This window comes from Anabas testudineus, chromosome 17, assembly GCF_900324465.2.
Source record: "Anabas testudineus chromosome 17, fAnaTes1.2, whole genome shotgun sequence".
Lineage (NCBI taxonomy): Eukaryota > Metazoa > Chordata > Actinopteri > Anabantiformes > Anabantidae > Anabas > Anabas testudineus.
Window position 1 is genome coordinate 15,854,963 of NC_046626.1, and position 26,365 is coordinate 15,881,327.

Sequence of the window (26,365 nt, forward strand, 5' to 3'; positions counted from 1 at the left end):
TTAGATCTACCTTTGGTCTCCTGAGAGAAATATCTGGCTCTTCAGCTGCTAAACGCGCCACAATGCATCTGTGTGCTGTTTGGTGATGCACAGGTAGAGCACAGGTACAGAGGGGTTTTAGAGCTATGCACTGAGAGCTACTGTGGCTGAAAACAGTGGTGAGCTGGGTGATGAGTCTGTGATTGTGTGAGCAGTCTTTTATAAATGACCCATGTCATTTATTGTTAGATGAAAATATAGACTCGCTGCTTCCATTAGGCTTTTAGCAGCAATCCATGCGTAACAAAACACCGACAATGTTTTGTTCTGAATTAATTAAAAGTGGCCCTAATCCCTCACATAATGAGTTAAATGTCCTGGTTTCCACAATGTTTTCATAACAGGTATATAGTGATGGTTTTGTGTGTCAACCATATTAACCCATTTCCTGAAAAGCTCTCTGTAAAATCCCCACACTCATAATGTGGCAAGTGCAAACTTTGATGAGGTGAAATCCAGCGTACATGGTAATCTCTGCGTCTTGCACATGCTGTGGATAGTGATTTTTGAAGGTTTTAAATTGAGGAGAAGAAACAGCAAGTAGATAATGATAGGCTCCGTACTGTTTACTACACATGCTCCCTTTTTTGTTATTTCTGGCTGGCTGGTTTATGAGGTGAGAATGTCTTTATTTAGCAACAGTTGAGTAAGCTGCCGGGACAAAAACAGAACAATGTGACATTTCTTTTGTAATAACAGAGGCGGGTGGCAGCTGATGTGCTAGTTTTCTTAGCACCGTCTACTATAAACACACGACGACTGTAAAACAGAGACGGGTATTGTTGTGGCCATGTTGTAAAAGAGATTAATGAAAAGTTTCAACAGCAACAAAACAAACCACCCACATGATGAAATGGCTCAAATCCTAAAACATATACACACAGAAGGAAGCTGAATAAGTGTGTCTGTGTCCTGCAAATGAAAAGGGTATAAGCACTGTTTCTTTATCTGGTCATAACTTCCCTGATCTGTCTTAACCTTTTCCCTCTCCAATGCCACATCTGCACTTTCTGCTGTCCTCCGCTGCATTATGACACTCCTAACGCTGCAGGCCCTCAGTCAGTTTCATTTCCACAGGATTCATTTAAAGCCAGTGACGGAGGGGGCATGCCAAAGAGCAGAGACCAGCAATAAGGGGAACAGAAAGAGAGTCAAAGTGAAAAGGTGGAGACTTGAGTACAACTGGGTTCACCACAGGTCAAAAGTAGCTCAGTTTCAAAACCCTGTTAAGAGGTGATCACATCTGCACGCTAAGTGGTTGTTCAAGTATTATTCAGGACTCACACTGTGGAGCTTTTCATGAGACAATAACGCCTCTACTTAAGCTACTGTGCAGTACAAGAAATCAGCAGCACTCCTTCCCCTGTTGCTAATCATTGGGTTTTCACTTTAGCAAGGCACTTGACTCATCTGCTCCAGTAGAGCTTGTTCTGTTCAGAGAGTCCTGCCAGAGACCTCTCAGGTGTGAATGTACAGTGTGCAACTCCATGAAAGTGAAGCTGCGTGTTGTTCTAATGGGGGTGAATCAATGGTAAATACACATGATGACACAAACACAGCAGCAGTAGCACACCCACTTTCCCTTGTCATCACTGTTGTCAGCGACAGGATGCTGCAGCTCAGTCTCTGTGCAGACCGGCCACGTGGAGGCGAGGCCACAGAGAACTGAAAGTCTGCACTGAATGTCTCCTGTGGTGTTTAACCACTAGTTAATAGAGCAACTATAACAAAAGACAAGTCCTGAGGTTGTGATTTCAACCACTGCCTGAGCTGAATGATGAGGACTGCCTAGAGGCTTTGTGCTTGCAGGCACGCCCACACTAATCAACAGGTCTGTGAGGTTGATGAAGTTGTCAAAGAGGAAGTCAGTGAAGGTCACCGGCAGGATAGCACAAGTACAACATCTTTCTCAGTTGGAGACGTCTGCTCAAACAGGCTGCATCTGCAGACGTGGAGAGAAAGGAAACACACTTGTGCATTTGCCTACAGCTTGCACACTACGATGCGCACGCCAGTAGTTGGTAAACAACCATCAATTTTGTGCAGCAAGCGAGCGACTAAAAAATAGTGAGTCAAAATCAGAAACACAGATGTGCCAGCGATCCTACTGTGCTGCACCACTTTGACCTAGCTGTCTGCAATCTCTGTCTTACACACACATATACAGATCACTGAGCTCAGCAGTGGGACCTTCAAGGCCTGTACTGTCATTGTGAGCTACAAAAAATAAAGTCACAGAAATAAGGCAGTATTCTGTGCAGAATTTCAGTGTTTTTCAATGATATAGATATTTTTTAAATGACAGATTTATTTACTTATTAATATGTTCTCTAAAATTCTTATTTATTATCTATTCTCAACAAAATGTGTCAGTGCTGACTGTGCTGGAGTCTACTACTGTTCACTCACGCTGAAAAATAATCAGAAATACGTGCCCCAAAAACAAATCCAAACATATTTGCTGTGCAACATTTCTGTCTAATCTTCTCACTGACTCCGACTTCAGACAGAAACCATTTGCGTTCCCTATTTTGCAGGTAGCAAGTGAGTAAAATACATCAGTCAAATGACTACTATGTAATCTGTAGTTAAATTAGAGAGGAATATTTAGGCAGTTCCCCTGATAAAACATCGTTCCATCAGATCAAGTGCCCATCAGATAGACTCGAGTGTGCACTTACGAGGAGGAGTTGACGGTCGTGTAGCCAGAGGGACACTCGGGGATGCAGGCACCATTGTGGATGACGTACTCGTGGCAGTCATTGCCCTTGCTGTGCTCCTTCTCTCTCTTGCATTTGTTGTGAAGATCCTGGCAGAAGGAGACGGAGACACAGCGCCAGCCTTTGTAGATGAAGTGGTTTTCAGGGCAGCGCTCCACACAGTTGCCATCATGATGGAGGCCACGGCAGGCCACACAGTGGGTGGCCGAGTTGGGCTTTAGACAACCGCCCAGGCACTGGTCGTGGCAGCACTGGTCATCCTTGGTGCAGGCTCGATGTTTGCACTGAATAGGACACACTGCATGCAGACAGAAGAAGAACAAGGTCAGGTTAGTTGAGAGGGGAGTGAGGAAAATAAAAGCAAAGAGTTCAGTATTACAGATCCTGTTTGAGCTGCATTTAGAAGAAAATGAACAAAGCAAAAGGAAACTTAATTTATGACAACATTACACATTATTTCAGTTCCCCAGACGGCAGAGGTGAGTTTAACCAGTCTGTAAATCAGTCAGCAGGAGCGAAATCCGTCCTCACTACAGTAGCTAGCAGGCCAGAGGACCATCTGCCATTAGTCAACAAGCATACTGAACACAAACAGCAGGGGTCCAACACTAGTTGACAAATGATGGACACTCATCCAGAAGGCTTGGTGAAAGTGAGACAGAGGGGAAAGAAAAATTGGCATTCGACACTGTGTTTTGCAAGTGAGATGTGCAATATGGCTTTGCTTGGTTTCATATTTGTACATTTTTAATAATTATTGAATTAAAAAAACAGTATTCTGAGGGAGTACAAGAGCTGGAGAACAAAACTAAACACATTAACAATGACAAGATCTTCTGATACTTTATACCTGCTTAGATATGGATTTAGAAATCATACATCCAAGTGCCTACATGTGTAGTGAATCAACAGATTTTAATTAATAGACTCATAATTTATTAAGTTATCAGATAACACATTATTGTAAGAGAATATGATACAGGTACTTCTTGTAAAGTCCTGATAGTTCGCTCAGTATTAAATGAATGATTTATGATGCACACTTCCTATTTATTTATTCATTTTTAAATCATTAACCTCAACACACAAAAGACCTGTTAATTCATCCAGATTTTTCCGTCACCGTTTCAGTCTCATTGGATTTCGCAGCTCTGTTCCGAAAACAGCTGTGCTGTTCTTATTAGCCAAGTTTTCCATTAGGACATTTTCTTCAATAACTACGAACAATTAGTCTTTTGTTGAAAGCATCTTCCTCCAATTACTTATAATACAGTTTCTACGTTAACGATATTTCAACCTAAAATCTGTTGCTTCCCATTAAAAGCTTTACTACATAGCACCGTACAACTAATACAGACATATCATCATGTTTGGTGAAAAGACTCGCTTTAAAATTACGATGAACATCATCATTATGTGAAATATGATATCAAATTTATCTCCCAACATCTTTATAATGACATGTTCTCTGTTAAGTTCTTGGCTGGAACAGCCACAGTATAAATAAGCTCCCAATCATCTAAAGCAACCGAACTAAATTTCAGGCAAAAGTTCAGGCTTCTTTCTTACAACATGAACACACATGCTCCTTTTGAGCATGCAGGAAGAAAAAAAAAAAACACACTGACAGAAAAACACAGCGTCCTGAAGCGGGATACTAATATGCAAACTGAGGTTCAGTGACGACACGTAACGACATGATCAACTGAGGACAAACACACAAGTTTGCAGGTTGGATGTTTATGCAAATGTCTACGTGTGTGAGTGCGCGTGTCTGTAAATCAGCCTGTTACATAACATTCGGCTCTGTGGACTGACAGGTGTGCGAGCGTCCGCGTGTTTGTGCTGTTGTCTGTGTAGGTGTGAGGACAAGATGGAGGCTGTGCAGAGGTAAATAAAGCAGACCGACCTGCACACGGAGATTAGCTGTTATGAAGACCTGTGGTCAGGTCATGAAGTCGCGAATATGTGTCTCTGTTACGGGTCTGAAGTAACGTTCAGCCACATAAACCAAACCCATGACGGGAAGGGAAAAGGTTTGTGCTGTGCTTTCAATCACAGGAGACGGTGAATCTCAGTAAGCTGTTCTATCGAATGGTTTTCCGTTATTAAGTATGGTTGAGTGTGATTCAGCGAGCATGTGTCCAGAACTGCTCGGCTTCATTAGTGTCATGAGATCAGCCCCTAAAAGAACAAAACAACATGGACCCCCCTGTCCTCTTACATTAACAGAGGTAAGCTCTTTAAGCACATGATGAGTGTGTCTGGGGAGGGCAGCAGCAATATGAGAATGGCAGTAAAAAAAAAAAAAAAAAAAGGAGCTAAAGGGGCACAGAGCTAGAAAAACATATGATATAACCACCTTTTATCTACGTCAGTCTAAAAATCGACTCCGTGTACTGAGGGAAACTTGCACAAAACTAAACTTTCCTCTTGATATATTTTCCTTCCATGTCTTTAAGATTATTCCAAAAGGTGCCCTTCAACTTTCCCTACACACACACACACACACACACACACACACACTGTACACTAACACATTTCTACACAAAAGCGTTGCTGTCTGCTGTCACCGACTCCTGATCCCCCAGTAGGGCTCCATGCCGGAGCACAGGTCCAGCAGCTGATCCACCCTCAGTCTTAGCCAATGTGTTGGCTAGCTGCAGAAGCTAGCCATTCAAATGGCCTCTCCCATCTCCAATGATGACAGGCGCACAGTTTAACCCTTTGTTTCCCTCTTCCCTCCCAGCAGGCAGCAGCAATGGGAGGTATGCAAGCCACATATTAACAGGCTGAGGCTGATCTGACGTGCGCTGTGCTGCGCTGCTCTGGTCTTCCCCTCGCCACCACAAACCGGCAGCTTTTTTAACTAAAGCACATTTAGTTCTTATTGGTTTGATTTCTTCTTGGCATGCATGTCCATATCTGATGGATAGAAGGAAAAACACTGCCATCAAACCCGATCTTTTTTGCTGTGTGAACGCGGTGCTCTCTGTGGGTAATGGGTTCAAGCTCGTGCTGAGACAATCATGTTATGTTAGTGTTGTGCTGAACAGCTCAGTGCCTGAGGAGACAGATCATGCCTCATCATGACTACAACTCATTAGGAGTTCTTTCTGACTTCACGACTGAAAAATTTCCACCCAGATCTAAATCTGAATATCTCACGGCCCCTCTTACAAACTGACTGCAATTAATTTGACATTAAATTCATTTCTAACATTTTGTCCAGAAATGTGTTGAATGATGTTTAATATTATTAGAAGCTTTTTAATTAGTGTTCAAATGAAGATGACTACATGTATGTGCATGTCTTGTATGCTACCTATTATATGAAAAGCCATGGAGCCTTGTTCACATATAATAAACCAATCTGTCAATAAATAAAAAATGTATCTGCAGCAATTTTGATAAAAATTCAAGATCGGTTTTGTAAAATAAAAAACACCAGTTCACTCATAACAACCTGTCAGTGTATGAAGTCTTTCTTTTGATTTTCAGATGTTTTATTTGATATATTTAAGCTAAATGATTAACAGATAAATGGATAATTAATATTATTATTCGCTGTCTCTTCTCTAGGTTCAAGCTAAACTGAAACAACTGGTCCATGAATCAAAGGTCAATAGAAAATTAACCCAATCGATGGTAATGGATTATTCGTTTCAGTAGTTCAAGACGTTCATGAGCACAGCTGATGAATAGCAGAGGTCTTTTATCACTTTGGTCTGTGTCGTTTAGTTCTGCTCAGCTTCAGTTCAATCTTGTCAGCATCTCTACAACTTATCTTCCATTCATTCACACTAAAATCACTTGACAACCGTAAATCAATGAGCCTGCTGGGAGGCAAGTGCTGGGTCGGCAACTGGACTTAGGTCTGTTTACGACAACATCTACAACCACTTCTTTTTCGCCCTTTATCGTTTTCACGCTGGTTTCTCTAGCACACTGGTCAGGGCTTCTCTTTTGTGGTGTAGCTTGTGCAAAGTGCAGCAGGATTGTGAATAAATAATGCAAAAATGCATTGTTCTTGATCTCATTAACAAAAGCTTCACTTGGACAACGGGGGACAGGAGGGAGGGCGCAAAATGTAAAACAAATAAAGTGAATTAAAATGGAAAACAACAGTGAAACAGAGTTGTTAGATCAACGGCAAGCAGGAAATGAGAGATGAAGAAACAGATCTGTGCAGCCTGTCAGCTAATGCCAAGCCTCGACAACGTGGGGTGTCAGAAAGGCAGAAAAAATCCACGTCGCTTGCAGAAAATGACTCATACAGTTATTAACTGCTCCTTTTTGCTGTTCTGCAACCAACCAGCATTAAATTGCACATGTAAGCAATTAGAATATATTTATATGAGCAAGGCAGGCTGCGTCAAAAGTCAGAGATTTCTGCCCAAAATTAAGAACCTCTGTACTTTTCATTAACCACAATCCTCCCTAAAATTATTTAGCGGTGAGCTTTTCCAGGTTGCCCCTATTGCAGTGATGCAGCAACAGCTTATTCAGGCATTTTGCATCAAGATCATATTAGACCCCTGAAAATGCCAAACGGGAATGTGGCGGTGTGCTGGATGGTAATTAAAATTCCACGGCCATGACAAGGGTAGTATTTAGTTTCTTATGAAAGAAAGTTTTGCTCAAGGCTCAGTAGAGAAGAGTCCCACGGAAGAACAAATAAAGAGCTTTTGAAAAGTGATCTTTCAAAGCTTCCACACACAATTTAGAAGAAACTGACAGAATAACAGCAGCGGCAGCAGCGAACTAAAGTACTAAATTAACTGCCACAGCTGAAATTTGAAGACTCAATTCAAATATGGGACATGGGCTGCTTGGTGCAGCAATACCAGCTCACTAGATATTTTGGGATTGTGAGGTCATGCATCAAAAATAGAAAAGGCAACTACAAAAAAACAAAAAAACAAAACAGAAGCACAAAAAACAAATCCCCCATTAAATACATTTTGATAATGGTTGTTTTAGATTCATTGTTTGTGTTTATTTCATAAAATGTCATATAAAAGTAAAAACACTAATTACAAGAGTCAAAGAGGGAATATTTAAATTGTTCCTTCTGTCCAACAAACGGTTTAAAATATTTTCAATATGCTATACAACACATAAAGCAACAAACTCAACAAACCTTCTGCTAAGCATGTAATTGCTTCTATGAGTTAAGAAATTATGGTTATTATTGCTCAATACTGTCAACAGCTTGTAGCTAATACACCCGCTCAGAGAACTGTTTTTACCCAGCGCTTTTCAAATGCAACCTTCTCTAATAATAATAATAAATAACAATTTTTTTATGTTTGTACTTTCTAACGGCTGCCCAACCCAATGTGTTTCTGTTGGACACACGAGAGTTTGTTATGACAAACTTGCTAGTGCAGGTTCAGCGTTCTACAGGGCTGAGCTTGTGCTTTATTCAAGGTTTTATTTAATGAATTCAGTCAACCATCAGACGTAATGGTGCAAAGTCATTTATCCCTATTTATTCTCTAATCATTCACACTGATGGCTGTTAACATATTTGTTTAGGTCATAAATTAATAGCAAAACCTGGGTACTGTTTATTTGACCTTAAGCAGGATGGTGCATAAAGGGAATTTCTTCTTTTATCTTTCTTTGTAAGGCCGACATAGGACGATCTTGCTGGTCATTTAATGTACAAGACGACCTTCAAAACACTTTGTTGAGACAGGCCCGCAGGTCCATGTCTTGTATATCCACCTGGCAGACAGCACGCTGTAACTGTTCAGCAGTAGAACAAGAAACAGCAACAAGATAAAATGTTCTAAAAGCAAAGAGGAGCCAGACTTCATAGCCCTTTTTCCTTTTTTCCTTCATAACGTCTCATGTAAAATCTGTCTACACCACCTTTAAAAAACAAATCCCTGACAGTGCCCTTTGAACATTGTCTGGATTCCTCTCTCACATCTGCGAGGAACAAATGTTCTATAGTTCCCACTTCTATTTCCAAGCATGACCACTGCTACTCCCTCTACCTTGATTTGGAATAAGATGTGACATTAAACGGGTTTATTTGTATATAAATAAGGAGCACGGGCAAAATGATGCAATGTTACATTCTAAATAAAGGTAAATCACCAGCCAATGGCCTTTAATTAGACAATTAATTATTTACTTGCAATAACTCAAACAGCAGCAGCTTTGTTGGATGAGGACAAACCCGATTAAGAGGCTACATTTCTTTTATTTAAGGGATATGAGTTGTAGGTAATTACTTATCGTCAAATAATCAGCAGTACAAATAACCAAATTAAAGCGGATGAGAGAAAAGCTGCACAGCTGTTTGGAGAAAAACCAAGTAGATTAATCTGCAACAGTTTTAACTGTTTATCATCAATGAATCTTTGTTTCCATCTAAAAACATTTGCTTGTTCTCACATGTGAGATTTTGCTTTTCTTAGTATGATATGAAGTGAGTATCTTCGGTTTTTTGACTGTTAAACTAAACAAGGCATTAGATATGCTGTTTTCAGCTCTGGGGAACGATGATTGTCACTTATTATTTCCTGACATTTTAAAGACAAAACAACCAATTCAACAGAAAAAGGAACTGACAAATGAATCAACAATAAAAGCAAAGAGCTCAGACCACACGGTGAGCATTAGAACAACAGCAACAAGTGTTAATTTTTATTCATATTTACCTGATTAAGTCCTTGTTTGACACGGAAGGAAAATGTGAGAATTAATATTTTGACGTCCAGATATTCGATCATGATGAGGAACATTAAAGACACAGAGAGGTGTGAACTATTCTAATTAAGGCAAAATTAAGTGCGTCAGAAAAAAGGATTAATATTGTGTAGCCTAAAAAATCACAACAGGAGCTAATGGCCTGGATGTACTGGTCTAATATTTCCTAGTAACCCCTTGTCATCTGGTCTAACTCAGCAGCAGCAGGACTTGGCTTAGACGACTCAGGTAGCAACAGGAAACTATAAACAATTTCATTAACCGGCCCCCGGCCTCTGTTAATAGAACAAAAACACACAAACAACATGAAAAAGCACTTTTCGTTTTTAATGTCGCCCTGACGCCGCTGTCATGTGAAGGCAGGATATCCAGTTTATCCGTGACCTGAATAGAAATGATAAACACTGAGCACTCATTGATGGACAATTACACTGCCTACTTGACAGGCAAATGACGCACACCACAGCCTTGAATCTACATTCCCTTCCAGGGCTCAGTGTCAGACTGAAATAATCATTACCTCCGTGGTTGACTTTGACTACCTTTTATGAGATCAAAAGCATTTATGTCGTTAATGCAACGTCATACCACCGTTTGTCTGCTTTAAAATGAAAATATTCATCCTCTGCTCTTACCAGAAATGTTACCAGAAAAGAAAATGATCACAAGTCGCAAAGAATGTTTGTAATACATTTGTGAAATTCCTAAAACTTTCCTAATATAAGTTAATAAACTTATTAAAAACGTAATGCTTCTATCTCCCCCGTGCATCTTTTTATGATTCACGTCACATTAATAACAGATTATGTGAAATAAATATAAAATCTGACACATAAAAGTCAAACAGGCGAAGACAAGAGGCCCACTAAAGGTGAGTTTCTGCTCTTTTTCCCTTAGAATCAAAGCACAGACATCTTCACCGGGGTAAATGGTGGCATTAAAGTCATTATACACAAAACAGAACATTTTAAATAAGGAAGAAATATAAAACTAAATTTAGATCCTGGTTTCTTAGTTCATTAAAAGGATCCTGGTGCCAGGGCAAAGTCCCTGCAGTGTAAGCAGGACAGGCTGCAGATACACTTGCTGTTAATTCTGAGGTTGCCTGTGCAACATGGCACCCCCACGTAGCCTGCATTGGTTTGGAGCATCGGTTGTGCAGGTCATCAGAAATTAACTCTACGTAAGATGCAATCCCATGTGAAACTGAGGGAGCAGTGTCAAACAAACTCTACCACAAGCTTTGAATCACTGCAACAACAGTGACGTCGAAAAACAAAAAAAGCTATTTATTGTTGCTACAGTTTTCTCTGCCGTCACCTCAATGGTAACAGCATTAATCTATGTCATCACAGCTGCTGTTTATGTTGTACAAAGGCAAAAGTTCACGAGGAAGTCAAGGATGATCAGCCTCTAGTCTGGCCCCCCTGTCGCTGACCTTTAAATCCTCCAACCATACACAAACTTGATTATAGCACAGTAAAAACAACTCAGTCACTCCTTTAAAACCTTAAAAAGACAAAATTAAACTTTGTGGATCGGCTGCTGTTAACGAAGTACCATTTTCAAGTGCAGCCTTTGTGATATTTTCCTTTACTATATTCATTTACAGCCTTGAGTGCAAACAAAATAAAAATATTAAGGCTCTGACGCACGAGTATCATTTAATGGAGTGAGGGGAAGTGAATGATATTGGACAATATCTTCTCCGAAGCACGCACACACACACAAACTCAGGGAAAGAAAAACAAATTGGTACAGGTACAACAGATTGCCATGACAACACCAAAACAGTTTACCCAACACTTCTTCTTTAATAGATCATAGAACAATGATAAAAACAAGCCGATAAAACATCTGGATCAAAGCTGTGTGTAACTTGTGAGAGCAGTTACGTGGAAACATTTTCTTGTGGAATTAAACGAGCGGTAAAACAGCAGCGAGCGCTTGTAAATCGGACGGTTATGGTCAGTGTGAGCACGGACAGCGGAGAAGAAGAAACGCCTTTCAGCCCAGCTTTAACAAATGCCTGAAATGTCTGGGATTCCACGGGAACGGCTCCAGTGGCTGAGTGCCGAGGGTTCGCAGGGTGCAGCTCCACAAGACTGAGTGCCAGAACAGTTAAGTCAGCTCGAAGGAAAGGACTCATGGTGTGTGTAGACGGGGTCTGGATTTAGGAGAGAGACCCACCAATCTGCATACTGCACAAGAAGAGAGAAGACAGTGGAGGCTGCGAAGGAAGGGGCAGATTTTTATGACTTGATTCCTTTTTCTCATTCTCGTGTCTGATTCCAAATCACAACAGAAACTAGGTCAAACAGGCCAGAATTTATTCTAAATAAGTTCTACTGATTAGGTGAAGTGAAGTACTTCATGCATTTTTAATAGCTGCATGACACGTGCACTGGGTACACAAAGCTGGTTTGTATTTAAAGTTTTGCGGTGGCCAATTCAGCACAGCAGCTTTATTTTTTTTACTTTTTAATTTTTTTGTGGCTCAGTACAACTTTCTAAATGTCAACTCAAAACCATTTTATTGAAGCTTCTTTGGCTTCTGAAGTCCTGCAGAGATTGGAGAAGCCCCCAGGCAGCAGCACTCAATCAATCACGCATTTATGGCGAGGTGGTTAGACAAAGCCACTTTGAGCAAAAGGCACATGACAGCCTGCTCGCAGCTGATATGTGAGCAAATAACATTTAAAGGACTCTAAAAAGATTCTCCGGTCTAATGAGGCAAAGTTAAACTCTTTGGGCAGAACTCCAAGAACTATGTCTAGTAAATGAGGGAATGATTAATGCAGCCAAATACAGAGAAGTCCTTAAAGAAACCTGTTCCAGAGGGCATGAGGCCTCAGACTGTGATGGCACTTTACTATTCAGCACGACACTGACCTGAAGCAAACAGCACAACAAGGCTGGAGTAGCTTCAGCACAAGTCTCTTAAAATCTATATATCTGGGAGAGATGGGGAAAAACTGCCCAAATCCAAGTGTATGGATCATGATTGGTTAAACACAATGTGAGTCTTCTGAATAGAGGCTGCAGCCCTGTAACAAAATCCCACTGAGAGTGAACGCATTTTGCACATTGTGAAGTAAAGTAAACCGAGGTTGTCTTAGCTGGTGGTCTCAGGACATTTTCATTCACGTCAACAGCTGTAACAGCTCAAGTCTCAATTAGTTGGAACATAATTTGATTTCCTTCCTGCTGTTGTAAAACACAAAAACATGCAAACCTCTATAGATGAAAACAGATTTTAAAAAGTCATTTATAATGAGAAGCAGCCAGTAGATTTGAGTTAATTTCATTGATGAAAAAGTTCCTTGGCAACCCAAGTTTTCATGATTAGATAAATGATCCGGTTAAACAGAGAGCTGTAATGAAATGTGTTTGTGTGAGTGTTTTGACAATACACAGTCAAACTATAATGTGAAATATGCACAAGTGTACATTAGTTAATTACCATCTTAATTCAAACCTGCAGCTTCTGTGAAATCGCAAACTACATCTCCTGATCAGTAAAACTGTTTCCTCCACCACCCAAAGTAATAACAACAACAACTCGTGACCATGGTGACTTCGCAAAACAAAAGATGGCGACAGCTGTTCAAAAGGCTTATAAGTATATTATTATATAAACATATAAATAATACTTGAGCCTAGACTAAGATGTAATTTAACTAAAACTACCAAACAAAATAAAATTTAATTAAGCTTATAAATATTTTAGTCAAAACATTAAAATTAAATCAAACTCAGGTGCCAACATCGACCTTGGAGTATGAGAATCTTTGAGGTCATGACAAGAATAGAAACAGTAGGAATGATTAAAGTGATCAGAGGAGAACGAGGCTGCCTTGAGTTTCAACCATACTTCATATTTTAGTGGTAATGTTATAGACGATGAATACGTGAGCTTGTCTAAGCTGCTTAAACTGGTTTAGACCAGGTTTCAAAATAATAATAGGGTCAAGTCAATGAAGATAACATCACAGAAACAGTTTCTTCAAGGTTTTGTCAAAACCAGGAGTCACTTCCATCTCAAAATAATAAAGCTCAGTAACAACATCCTCCTATTCCCACACAGACAGCTTTACTAGCAGCTAGGTTTTTCATTTTTCCTGTGTCGCTGACCTCCACGGGTCACACATCAGTATTTTGGTCTTATAAAAGTGTCCGGGCCTGTGTCCATTCACAACCTCTGACAGGAAGCAGACCAACAAAGACAGGAAACAATTGAGAAGAGCGCTCCCTGAACTTCACGAACACCATTGTTCGGGGTGGAAAAGGATCGTGGCGCCAGCGCTGAGCGTTGCGTGTCGGAGCTGTGACAAACTGAACGGAGACGAGAGCTGGGGTCAACAGTGAGGCGGGACCCATCCCCTTGCCCCCGTAGTGACCGGTGACCTGGCTTTTCCGTCTGGTATAGCCCGGGCAAATGAGTGATGTGTTCATATCCACGATTACACCACAGTGTTACTCCCTTGTTTCCTAGCACCAAGACTAAACAATAGCCGTCCACTCTGAACACACACACACACACACACACACACACACACACACACACACACACGCGCACACACACACGCACACGCAGAGGTTAACTCCATGTGTGATTTACAACCAACACTACACACACACACACACACACACACACACACACAAGCTGAACCTGACAAATCTCCAACTCCATCTTGTGATCGTTGGACAGATAAATGTGATGTGAGTAAATTTAGACTCTTCATATCAAAGGTCTCGCTCTCGGGTCCTCACCTGATCTGGCTCCAAGTGGGTTTCAGTGACCCAGCTGTGGCAGCCTGAATGAAAGCAACACTATCGTCACTTTGTCCACAGGCTACAGACACTACTATCTATTACAAGTGCAGAAAGGGGCAAATCAAACAGAGGTTGGGGTCTTTTAAGAGCTATTCTTCACGTATGGAAGATTATTAAATATGCAATGAATCGATGGTGAAAGCTGCTGCGGTGACTGAGGAGGAGGAAAGCATTCCTAACGGGCTGTTGTTATTGCAAGAAGAAAACAGATAATTAAAAACTAACTAATATAGCCAACTGAGAAATATATGCTCATTTATTTATTGCTCAGAGATTGGTGATGGGCGTGCAAGAGAATGAGAATATATAAAAAAGGGAAGCTATTAAAGAGCTCGTTTTAATTAATATGACACAGAAAACACCACAAATGTAATGTGCAATCAGCTCAGTTACTATATTTTAAGTAATTATTGGTTTAAATAGGCTCAATTAAATTGATCCAAGCTGGGTCCTTTGTCTCTTCCCAGTATCTCACCTGAAATGATCCTCAATCCACAGCTAGTCTGAAAAACTTAACACTTTGAATGAACTCAGACTTTTGTATGCACATAATACAGTAAAACTTTAAAAGTTCAACTTATATGCACTGATACAGCTAAAAAACAGACGACCACATATTGTTTCTTTATATAAAAGAGTTTGGTCAGACTTAAAAAAGCCCAAAGAACACTTAAAATAAATAAAAATTAGGACAGGTTGACATTGTGTCAGTGCAGCTATGCAAAGAAAATAAGACACCGAGGGGGTAACCAGTGATTTCTTATTGAATCCCATCCAGTATTTTTAGTTGCCAGCCAGGCTGGTGTACTAACAACCAAATAAGCTGTGCTGAGTAACAGTCATTACCAAAACATAATCAAATGCTTATTATCTTCAATGAGTTTTGGCAAGAAATAGTGCAACATTAAAAGAAAATAGCTAACAGTAATATTTCCCTTCACATAATGGTTCCTAATTTCAACTCAATTTTTAAAAGGAAATAAAGGCTTGATTTGTTCTGCACCAGACTGAGAGAGACTGTTGGATATTAAAACACAATTAGGAGTTTCACAACCATTGATTGCTACAAGAAAAGTGTTTTTCAAAAGAGTCCAGGACAAGGACAAGGACCAGACATACCCCAAAATAGTCGGAACATAGGAACTCTGGTCGCCTGTGGACACTGTCACACATGCACTTTGTGTACAGGACACATGGTCATAAATTCTGGGCTGCACACAGACACCCGCGGACGCTCGTGGACAAATATACACAGATTTCAGTAGCTATAATCCAATTTTAACATTAAGACATTTACACTTGATAAGGCAGTACTGATTTTTTATTATTTTTAATTTATTCATCAAGTATAAAATTAGATTCACCAGATGCTGACTGGCACGCAATGAACACCTCATACGAGCCTGACTTGTATTTGCAACTATTACAGCTGTTGACATACACTGCCTATCCAAAAAAAACAGTCACCACCTGGATTAAACTAAGTAAATAGGTAAGAGAACCTCCCATCGGATAATTACTGCATGGATGATTATATGTCAGCTGGAAACAAGTTATTTAACCCTAACTGATGCAGTGAGTAGCTTCTCATTTCTTAAACAACAATGTCAGAAAAGATGTTAATCTGTTTCAGAAGGGTCAAATTATTGGCATCAAGCAAACAAAACATCTAAGGAGACGATGAAACTACTAAAACTGGGTTAAGAACTGTCCAATAAAAGAAGAAGGTCATGTGGCCTGATGAGTCCAGATTTACCCTGCTCCACAGTGATGGATGCATCAGGGTAAGAAGAGAGGCGGGTGAAGTGATGCACCCATCATACAGTGTCTACTGTACAAGCCTGTGGGTGTAGTGCTATTATCTGGGGTTGCTACATTTGGTCAGGTCTAGGTTCAGCAACATTATGAGTCCAAAGAATGAGGTCAGCTGACTACCTGAATATACTGAATGAACAGGTTATTCCATCAATGGATTTGTTCTTCCCTGATGGATTAAATCAGGCTCAAATTGTGAAAAAGTGGTTCAGGGAGCATGACACATCATTTTCACACATGGATTGACCACCACGGAGTTCCGACCTTAACCCCATTGAGAACATTTAGATGTTATGGAGAAGACTGTGCAGCGGTCCGACTCTCCCATCATCAAAACAAGATCTTGGTGAAAAAATGAATGCAACTCTGGACGAGAAAAAATGTGACTTTACAGAAGCTTATTGAAATGATGCCACTGTGAATGTGTGCCATAATCAAGGCTAAAGGATGGCCAATGAAATATTAGAGTGTGACTTTTGTTTGGACAGGCTGTGTATGTGTGTGTGGTTGCTGGAAGCCAAATCTAATCAGCTTCAGTAATGAACAATTCCACTAAAGTCACTTTGCCACTTTGGTGAACGGACACACCCGATTTTGTGTCAAGACGAGGGGGAAATTAAGAGCGGCTGCTCTGAGAGAACCTCAAATCATCCCAGTTATAGACGCTGAGAGGGAAAATGGGCTGTGACTCCAAACATGGGAGCAAAGCCAAACCTCGTGTTCTGTTGCTTTGTTTTCTATGCGTGACCTGCAATCACCTCTGGCATTTACACCACTTAACCACTGTCTATTCTTTGCAATAGAAAAAGCTCTTAAAGATAACTATCACCATTTTTCAAATGTTTTTTTTTATTAGGACAGCTACAAGGCAGTGACAGTGAGATCTATTGTGCAGGAAAACTAGTTTAAATAGGATAGTTTTATCTTTACAATGTTACTTTTGTTATCTGATCTAGCATCTATGTTTGTTTATACATGCACACAATGCAGTAAAAAAAAAACCCCTGACAGACGAACAGAGGTAAAGAATGCCGTAAGCACATCACTTTACAAACTACAGCGGGTCTATAAAACAGGGACTAAGATCTGAAGAGGACACTGAATGCCTTTCACTCTGCCCTGTGGTTGTAGCTTGGGATTAACAAGTGTTTTTATGCTTTAGTGAAAGTAGGCACAAAAAAAACAAACCGCAGGTCCTAGACCACAAGACCGCAGGGCCGAATGCAGGCCCATGTGGAGATCAGTGTTTGCCAGTCAGCGTCTGGTTTTGATTTATCATCAGAAATGGCAAACAATTAGGAAACCATTTCTGCTGTGAGGCTTTTTTTATAAGACACTTCCGCCTTGACATTCACCACAATTTGACAATAGGTCTTCTGGGTCTACGAGTAACAAGCACAAAATGAATGGTGGAAAAACTCGGCTCTACATGAACTGCATGTAGCCGCCACACCAACAAACATTAATAGGGGCTTGAAAAGGCAGACGTGCAAAGAAAGTAGTTCAAAGAGCCGTTCAACTAATGTACGCAGGGTTGCGTAATGGTGCGAGCCAAGGTGTTCAGACAGCACCCATGCGCCAAATTCTTCTCAGAACCTGAACTTGAACTCTTTGACAGTGTGAAATGGGTGGGCTTGTTGTGATACAGAAAAAGCCAGAACACAGAGGTGAACAGACCGCGCTCCTGGAGCGGTGTTTGCAGGGAACAATGAGACTTGTGGCACGAAGGCTATCATCTTCTTCGCCTCACAACAACACAACATGGACACTATAGTCCATTGAGAGTAAACATTCATAGGCTCTGTGGCAAAATGTTGCATCACATCAGAGTACGGTTCAAGCTGCATTGACACAGACGTTGGCCTACTTAACTAAAACCTGAGCACATGACACAGTGCTGACATTTCAACATTGAAAAGGCACACGACCCACGTTTGGTAAAACAAGTTTTAAACAGTAATTCGTGATTCATACTGATGAACAAAGGGCGCTGGCCTTTGTTTAGTCCAAATGATGAGTTGATGTTCTGTAAATGTTACACCAGTGGTAAATGCAGAAGGGAAATTAAAATAATGATGTGTTAACGGAAAGTAGCTGAGAAGAGCTACTGAACAAATATATATGATAGTACATCATTAGTTTTTAGCTAAAATAAAATAAGTGTAGTGCAAGTGACGTTTTAGCATCATAATCTTGATTTAAGCGCCGCCCTTTGATGGAGATGTGGTTGAAAGACCAACTAAAAGCCTGTGGATGTTGGGTGACAGGTGATCTTGTAATGTGGTAAGCCTTAATAATTATATAGTCTTGGTAATGTTATGGTAACCAGATACTATTTTTATTTGGTTGTATTATAAAGTATATTAGAGATATAAGATAGAAATCTGATCTGTCATCATCTTTGTGGGGAGAAGGTTTCCTGCACAGCTGCTGCATTAGACTGCATTTGTTTTTAGCTTGCTGTCTCTGATAAACTGGAAACTGGGCTGTATTTAGGACTGTAAACCACTAAGGAGAAAGTCTTTAATTTACTAAGTTTCTATTTTCACCATTCTCCCAATAACAAACAGCATGAGTTCCTGATTATGCTATTGGATCAGCAGCACCGGGCAACACTGTTGTTGTTTACACAATGCATGACAACAGATACAACCGATGAGTGTCAACAGAATTATAACTTACTTCTCTGACAGTGGTTCTGTGTCCAGCAGCGTTCACTGAAGTGTCCATTTATGGTGGTCGTCTGGCAGGTGGTCTTTCCGATGGCCACCCCTGGGCAAACGTCTCCACACTCTCTGTCATTCTTGTTGGCCATGATGTAGTTGTCCTCCACTGAGTCCAGGATCTTGGACCAGTCCAGGGTGGAGAGATAGCAGAGATCTGGGTTCTTCTCAATTCTCACAGCTCCTCGGGTGATGTTCATCAAGCTATAGAGGCCAATTTCTCGCAGCTGGAGCATCTCGAACACCACCAACGCATAATTAAAGAACAGGTTGTTGCCTCTGATGACCGTTAGGTTGGGGAAAAGATCGTTGAGGCTCTCTAGGCCATAAACTCTGAAGAGCAACAGGTAGTCGGTGACCACTGTCAGCTTGGGGAAACTGAGGCCCCGGAAATCCTCAGGCTTGGTCCTGAACATGAGTAAGATCTTCAGGTGACCTTCGATCACAGTGCAGTTCTGAAGCGTCTGCAGGTTGGTCACATTGTTCCGGATGTCCTTACTGGGACAAACTGAAACGACAAAAGAGAAAAGACCAAACGCTTTACAAAAGAATACCTCCATGTATGGATCATACAAAATAAAATAAAAATAAATTTAAAAAAGGACTGTTGTCTTATGAATAGGAAAAATTACAACTCTTGGATTGTAGGTGATGGACAAATAAATTCATGAAGACAAATAATCTCTTGCAGATGTCAGCACATTATAACTGCTGAACATAACTGATGTGTTAGTCAAGGCATCTGCTCTGTTAACTGGAAAAACAGGGTTTAAAGTTGAAGTCAGAGCTCTCAAGGAAGAGGAAAAAATAGATTTTTCTGTAATTAGAGGGGATATTCTACTGACAAATATGTGATTATGTCTCTGCCTTTGATGAAGACCAGACCATCTTCACTGACATTTTGTTTAGCAACCACATGAGGCTCTGTGCCTCTGTCAAATATGGAGCGCTGTCATCGGAGTGAGGCTGTGCTCATCCTTCGTTACACTGAGTTGATTTGTAGAGTTGCCCCTGTGACTTCAGGCCATAAAAAACATTAGCTAATGCATAAAAATATTTGTCTGCGAGGAGAACTGAAGCACTAATGGTCGTGTGTTGCAACAGTAGTAGAATTGTGGCTTCGTCAATTCTCACCCAGATGTCTGATCGGGTCCAATAAGAAATTCCTTAACTAGGCTACTGTGCAGCAGGGTTACTGCGCAATACTATGGAACTATGGACATGCAACTTGAGATTGTTTATCTGTCAATTATTTATTATAATTAAGCATATACACAACATATTAAATTTTAATTTCAAAATAAATGCTGGCATATCAAGAGCATCCCAGAGAGGCTAACTCTTTCAGGGCGTGGCAAAGTTCACTACTTTTTGCAAAGGAATTATAAGATTCAGAAGATCCACAGAAATCTCTGTACGTAAGGGACAAAGACGAAAACCAGTATTCGATGGCCTTGATGTTCTGACCCTAAGGCAACATTTAATTAAAAACAGACATGATTCTGCAGTGGAAATCGCTTCATGAGCCCAAGAGCACCACCAAAAACCATTCACTACACACACACACACACTGCTAGACCAATGAATGCAAACTAAAACTCTCAAGCTCCTTTATGACAGACTGAGGTGCAGTAAGAAAGCAGCTTAAAACGACTTTTTCTTAAAACGAAAATTTGACTTTTGGAAGTTCAAATCTTACATCAAGCAGGAATGGGAAATGTGCTTTATATTTTTCAAAACCAATCAAATTTCTCACTGTCAACATCTGATATGTTGTTTTTATGCTATTTTCAATCAAATATAGTCTTTAATTTATTTTCAAATCCTTATTTTCATCAACCAATTAACCATTTTAGATTAATGTCAGCTGAGAAGCAGCCGCTGCAGGAACCCCTCTACTACATAAATCAAACCCTGTTACATGCAGGTTGTTCTGTATAAAACATAAAAATATTTTCCTTTGCAGGTGCCTCATGCAGGGACGTTCCAGCTCCAGTTTCACAGTTCACAAACTGTGGCTGCAGCTGGAGGTGCGCTGCCTGGTGAGAGCACTGCATTTGTTTACCAAGCCACCCAGCTACCGAGCTGGGCACATTAGGCCAACTGGTCAACCATGTGGGGAAGAGGTATAACAGCTCTTTATGGCTGCAGCTCATTTTACACATTCTGTTACATAACAGTACAAGACAACCAACAAACACACACAAACACAGGGTGTCCAATCACAGAGTGTTCAGACGACCAGCTTTTCACTCCATGACCTTAACAAGCTCACTGCAGCTAGAGCCTACAGCTTTGAGGCTTGTTTAAAATACATGGAAACTACGCTAACATTGTTTAAATTGCAGACTATTAGAAGAGGCCTGGCTGCATTTACCTCTGCAGCTCTCTTCGTGGCCCTGCCCAACTGTAAGCATGAGCAGCGTGCCACAAACCTGTCATTTCAACACATCCACCCCCAATAGACACATTTCCTATCAAACTGATGGTAACTGCCAGATGACTCTGCAGCAAATGCAACCCACTGCAGATCCATCAACAAAGACATTTTACGCCTCCATTTTCTCACACAAGACCCCGCACAGACTGAAACGAAGCGGTTTAGTGAACAAAGACGGTCAAAGTGTACAACAGGAGGGATCAGTGGTTCTGTAGCGTCAGTAAAGTCAACCAGCACCGTACTGAGTGACCCTGCAGAGAAGGCAGTCCATCACAGAGCAGTGAGTCCAGGTTCCTATCAGTGTAAACTTTCAGCCAAGCCAGTATTTTTAGCTCCACATTCCCAATAGAGAATCTAATACACTGCAGCCGTACCGATAGTGGCTCGCGTTGAAAACTGGAACATGGCAGCCCTGGTGTGTAAGTGAGGAATTTTAGAGCGGTAGCAGAGAACGAACTAGCGACACTGACTTCACCATGTGAACACTTAGTTTAGGAACAAAACTTTGGCAGAAGGAGGAAATTTAACGACTGAAACGGAGTCCGTGACGACTGAGTACACGACACAACTAAAGCAAAACAAACCAGGTGCAGCCCAGAATTTTAATTCTCCCTGTTTTGCTCAAAAAGAGGAAAAAAAAAAAACTGGGAGACATCACAAAGGTTACTATGGTGACTAGGCCAGCTCCAGTTCTCCATACATGACTTACTTTGAGCCAGACAGCCTGAAAACACAGCCACAGTGCACTGAATCACTAATGAGAGTCATTAGAAGAACAGATTACTATTGGCCATTGCCATTAAATTGTGCTAAACTCTATCGCTGCCTGCTCCACTCAGTCAGGCAAACTTTTAGGGTTCATTAAAAAAAAAAAAAAAAAAAAAAAAAAGAGAGATGCATGATGGTTCTCCACTTCAGCAACAGAGCAAGCGATGAAAAACCTGCAGATAATAAATGCAGGCTGACAACTGGGCAGAGGAGCTAAAAAAGTCTATAAAAACAAAATAAGCTGAAGACAGCTGCAGTAAAAGCAGCTGGCAGAGCACCGCCATTGACTGAAACCAAATTTTAAATATGATAATTTAATTTATGGTTGTGTTGATTTGTCCAAATACTAAGCCACTGAATATGTTCACGCAAACCCTTAAATTGAAGATGGCAGTCTACACTTTAAGCACATCTTGATTGTTTCATTTTAAATCCGCAGTAGTGATGATTCAGTACAATAATGCAAATAAGCTACGACACGACCACATAATTAACATTAAATGCAAATGACGCCCACCCTGACAACTAGGGCGACACTGTTGTCCGAATAATAAATCCATAAAGATACTGTATTGAACGCAAGATGTAAATGGGTCTAGGTCACAAGATGGACCTAAATTGAAATCAGCAGGGTTGAGTTAATGCAGAGCACAAATACTATACGTAGCTACGCTAAAAGGGAATCAGCCCTACACACAGAGCTTCCCCTCTGGCCACTGTGTGCTCAATGACACAATGTACAAAGCCACAATTCTTTCACTACAGCTGCAAGCATCAACAGGCAGTGATGCTTCTCATTTTATGACAAGGTAAATGAAGGCTAGGAAGGGGCACAGGGGGCCACAGGTTTTCAGACTGATCGGACTATATTATCTCTGGGCCTCACAGAGTAGCGAGGTCTCAGTAGGCTTGCGGGAACATAAGCGCTCAAGTGATTGCAACACTTCCCTTTTCAAGGTTTCGCACATCCACAAAATGTCACAGAAACACGTTTTCCCAAGCTGATGTGATGTAATCCACGTTGAGCTGCGTTAAGTGTACTGTGACGACAACTTTCAATAACTTTGCCTATATTCAGACATCTGAATAGAAGAAATAATGGTATATACTACTGTTGTAACACGAGTTACTGTTTCACCTTAAGGTCTAATATGCCTGCATTCAAGCATTTAACTCTGAAAGGCTAAGAGCTTGAATGAGAGTGAATTAAAAGAGTAGCGTCAGTGGCACAGGATTAGATATTACAGTAGTTAGAAAGTGACATTACTACAACCCTAAGGAATACTGGCTATCCTCACCAGTACAGGCGGCTCTCCTATAAATGTCTTATAAGCAGGTGCAGGGGTGGAGCAGGTTATCAAATGTACCAGCTGTTTGACAAGGGTGACATAGCAATCGCAGCACATTAACAATGCAACAGAACAGGGAACAAAATTAAACCAGAGTAATTCAGGCACCAGTCTTTAAATAGATTGCAATGGAGTAAAAGAGAGAGCCTATAAAACCACAAAGTTCCCTCTTGGGATTGTGTGATGTGGAGAAATGGCTCTGGACCAAAGATCATTAGATGATTCAGTTGTTCACCAGCTGACCTTGCTTACACATCTACTCTCTCTGCTGCTTAGCAAGACAATCAATTTTATTTAACACAAAAAGAAAAGTCTACAATGTTTTAATTTTAATTTAGGGCACTGTACTATGAAAACCTTGTGAGACAGCGGAGTGACTTAACACTTAGATGCAAAGTGTTGTGATGAAAGTCATGCACGCCTCCATTTGCAGGCTGCATTAGGATTCAAAGCAGACTTTAAATTCATGTGGACATCAAGTATAACGCTGGCAGGGAGGTAATTATTACCTCAACACAACAACAAGCTACAGCGGCACAGTGTCAAGGGTGAAGATCCGATACAAACGAGGCTTCCCCTGTCAGGCGCCTCTGTGCACAAAGTGTGCAGGTGTGTCAGGCCACTGTGAATCTGTATTTACAGTCATTTTCAAACATTAACCTGTCAGCCAGTGCTGGACTGCCATTGTTGAGGATGACAAGTATAAAAAACGATCTATTGTGCACATGTCAAACATACAGTACTTATGACTCTCAGCGCTTGGCACAATAGTAGTAGTGTTTTTGTGTCTTTGTGTTTTCAGACAAGTGGTTGGGAGGTGACAGTTTCATCACCTTACAATTACTCTCCTTAACGGGAGGCGTAAATCAAGGGTGCCTTGTTGTTGGACTGCTGCCCGTCTATAACACCTGCTCTGGCCAGCTCTGGCGATACCCCACAGGCTGCTGCTGGCTTCACCATGAGTCCCTGCTGTTTGACAGTCTTGATAAAGTGATCAGGCACAAAAATACGCTGCAGTCTGACAACCAAACCACCTGAGACTTCCACACGTGACCTAAGGGGAACCACCAGTTTGTGCCTGTTGTCCATTGCCATTACAGTCAACTCACATATTCAAGTATCTGTTTTTATGAAGAATAAACTGTGATTTCTAAAGGTATTTCCAGAGTTATACATTTTTTAAACCACCTGAGTGAAAACTATTTTGTCTGCACAACAAAAAAAGACTTTTAACCTGTTTCCAATGATGCAACAGTTTCATATGCAGGTAGTTGCAATGAAGTGACATCATGCTTGTTTTGCACAAGACAACAAACATACAAGCAGATTATTTTCTATGCAACTACAAGGCAATACAATGTGGCACCAAGATAAGCAAACACTACAGACAAATTAAGAGCTAGTTGCAGAAAAAAGTGGTGCAACTTAAGAAACAAGTAAAAAATCTGTCTCGTCACGCAGCAGATGAAATATTCTTCATCCAGATGACGAGAAGTCTTTGGGGATTTGGGAAGTACCTTCAGAACAGCGGCAAGTGTTGCTCAGGACTGCTACTGTTATTTTATTTTTCAGAAAATGAAATGATCTGTGAACAGATTGTAAAGTTACTACATGAGAGGCCCAAATCAGGGGCAGCTGAAAGTATAAAATCTGAAGTATGTAACAAAGCATGAAGCACATTTGCAGCTTTAAAAATATGTAACAGCTTGTCAACAGAAATAAATTAACACTTCAACTAACTATGAGCTTCCATTGTTAAGTAAATGTTTCCATGAAGCTGAGCTGGCCGGAAACCAACAAGAAGCTGAGAATATTTCTGGACTTGGACACTCGTCAGTCCGGCTTGAAATCAGCCAGTGTGGGGCCCAGGTTCCACTTCTTCCCTTCTGTGGTTCACTCTCGAGACTGAGAGGAGCAGGAGGATAGGAGGTCTGAAGAGGCTGCAGCGCAATTACACAACCTGCTTTTGACTTATGTCATAAAATCACGCTCAAACTGGTTTGATGACATCTCTTCATTCACCCCTCGCTAAAATCTGATGAAAGGTGAGGGACAGCCAGTGCTTTACTTTTCCTTCACAGCACATTTTATATCCACTTATACCACATTATAAAGCAGTGGTTGTAGTAGTAGTAGTTACTAAAATCAGTGTAACACGCGAATGCAAACCTTGAAACTATTTTTTGTCAAAAAATAAAAAACTATGGCTTAAATCTTTAAGAGTGATAATATTTATAGACAAACTGAATCTGAATCAAACAATCTGAAGATATTTCATTAAACTGATCATTTTAAAAATGTTTTTCATACATAAACACAATAGAGAACAATAATCTATTATGAAAACTGTCTATAAAAGGGAGATTCAAAGAAGAGGTGCAGCAATTAGTTAATGAAACAAGTTTACAAAAATGTGTTTTATCTAATCAGCTTCCATATGTGAGAATGTGCTGTTTTTCTTGGTCTTACATTATAATAAAGTAAATACTTGGTCAGACATAACATTGCTAGTTGTAGCTTATATTAAATCTTTATTTGGTTTTGTTTAACTGACTGCCAGCATTTTAAATACATTTTGGGGACTGTATTTTTCAGTGCAAGACCCCAAACAAAGATGGTGACAGATGGTTGGAACACAAGCCAATGTTTTCTCACCTAAACAAAGCTATTTACTGTTTCTAAAAGCGAGCACAGCTTCAGCAGCAGAGAAACCACATGAATCGCTGTTTTACAAATTAAGCTCGGAAATTCTTTATCTCACCTGTAAATCGCCAGTAACCTCAACCGAATTACATGCTTAGATAAAAATTACAACATTTCCTGGTATGTGGGACGATGAGTGAATATTTACCAGACTGGCTTCTGCTGTAGTCCTCTTTAAAATGCACACACACACACACACACACAGACACAGACAGTGATAATAATAACACAACACATCATCTCTTC

General features: G+C 40.5%; 1 protein-coding gene across 1 annotated transcript in view; it reads right to left on the reverse strand.

Annotated features, from left to right (window-relative positions):
- The window catches only part of insra (insulin receptor a), a 43,993-nt gene that overhangs the window by 16,674 nt on the left and 954 nt on the right, over positions 1-26,365 (reverse strand). Inside the window, exons 2-3 of the mRNA XM_026374535.1 lie at positions 18,819-19,367; positions 2,721-3,057 (exon numbers count right to left, since the gene is read on the reverse strand). Coding sequence (XP_026230320.1) covers positions 2,721-3,057; positions 18,819-19,367 — 886 coding nt within the window. The remainder of the gene's footprint in view (positions 1-2,720; positions 3,058-18,818; positions 19,368-26,365) is intronic.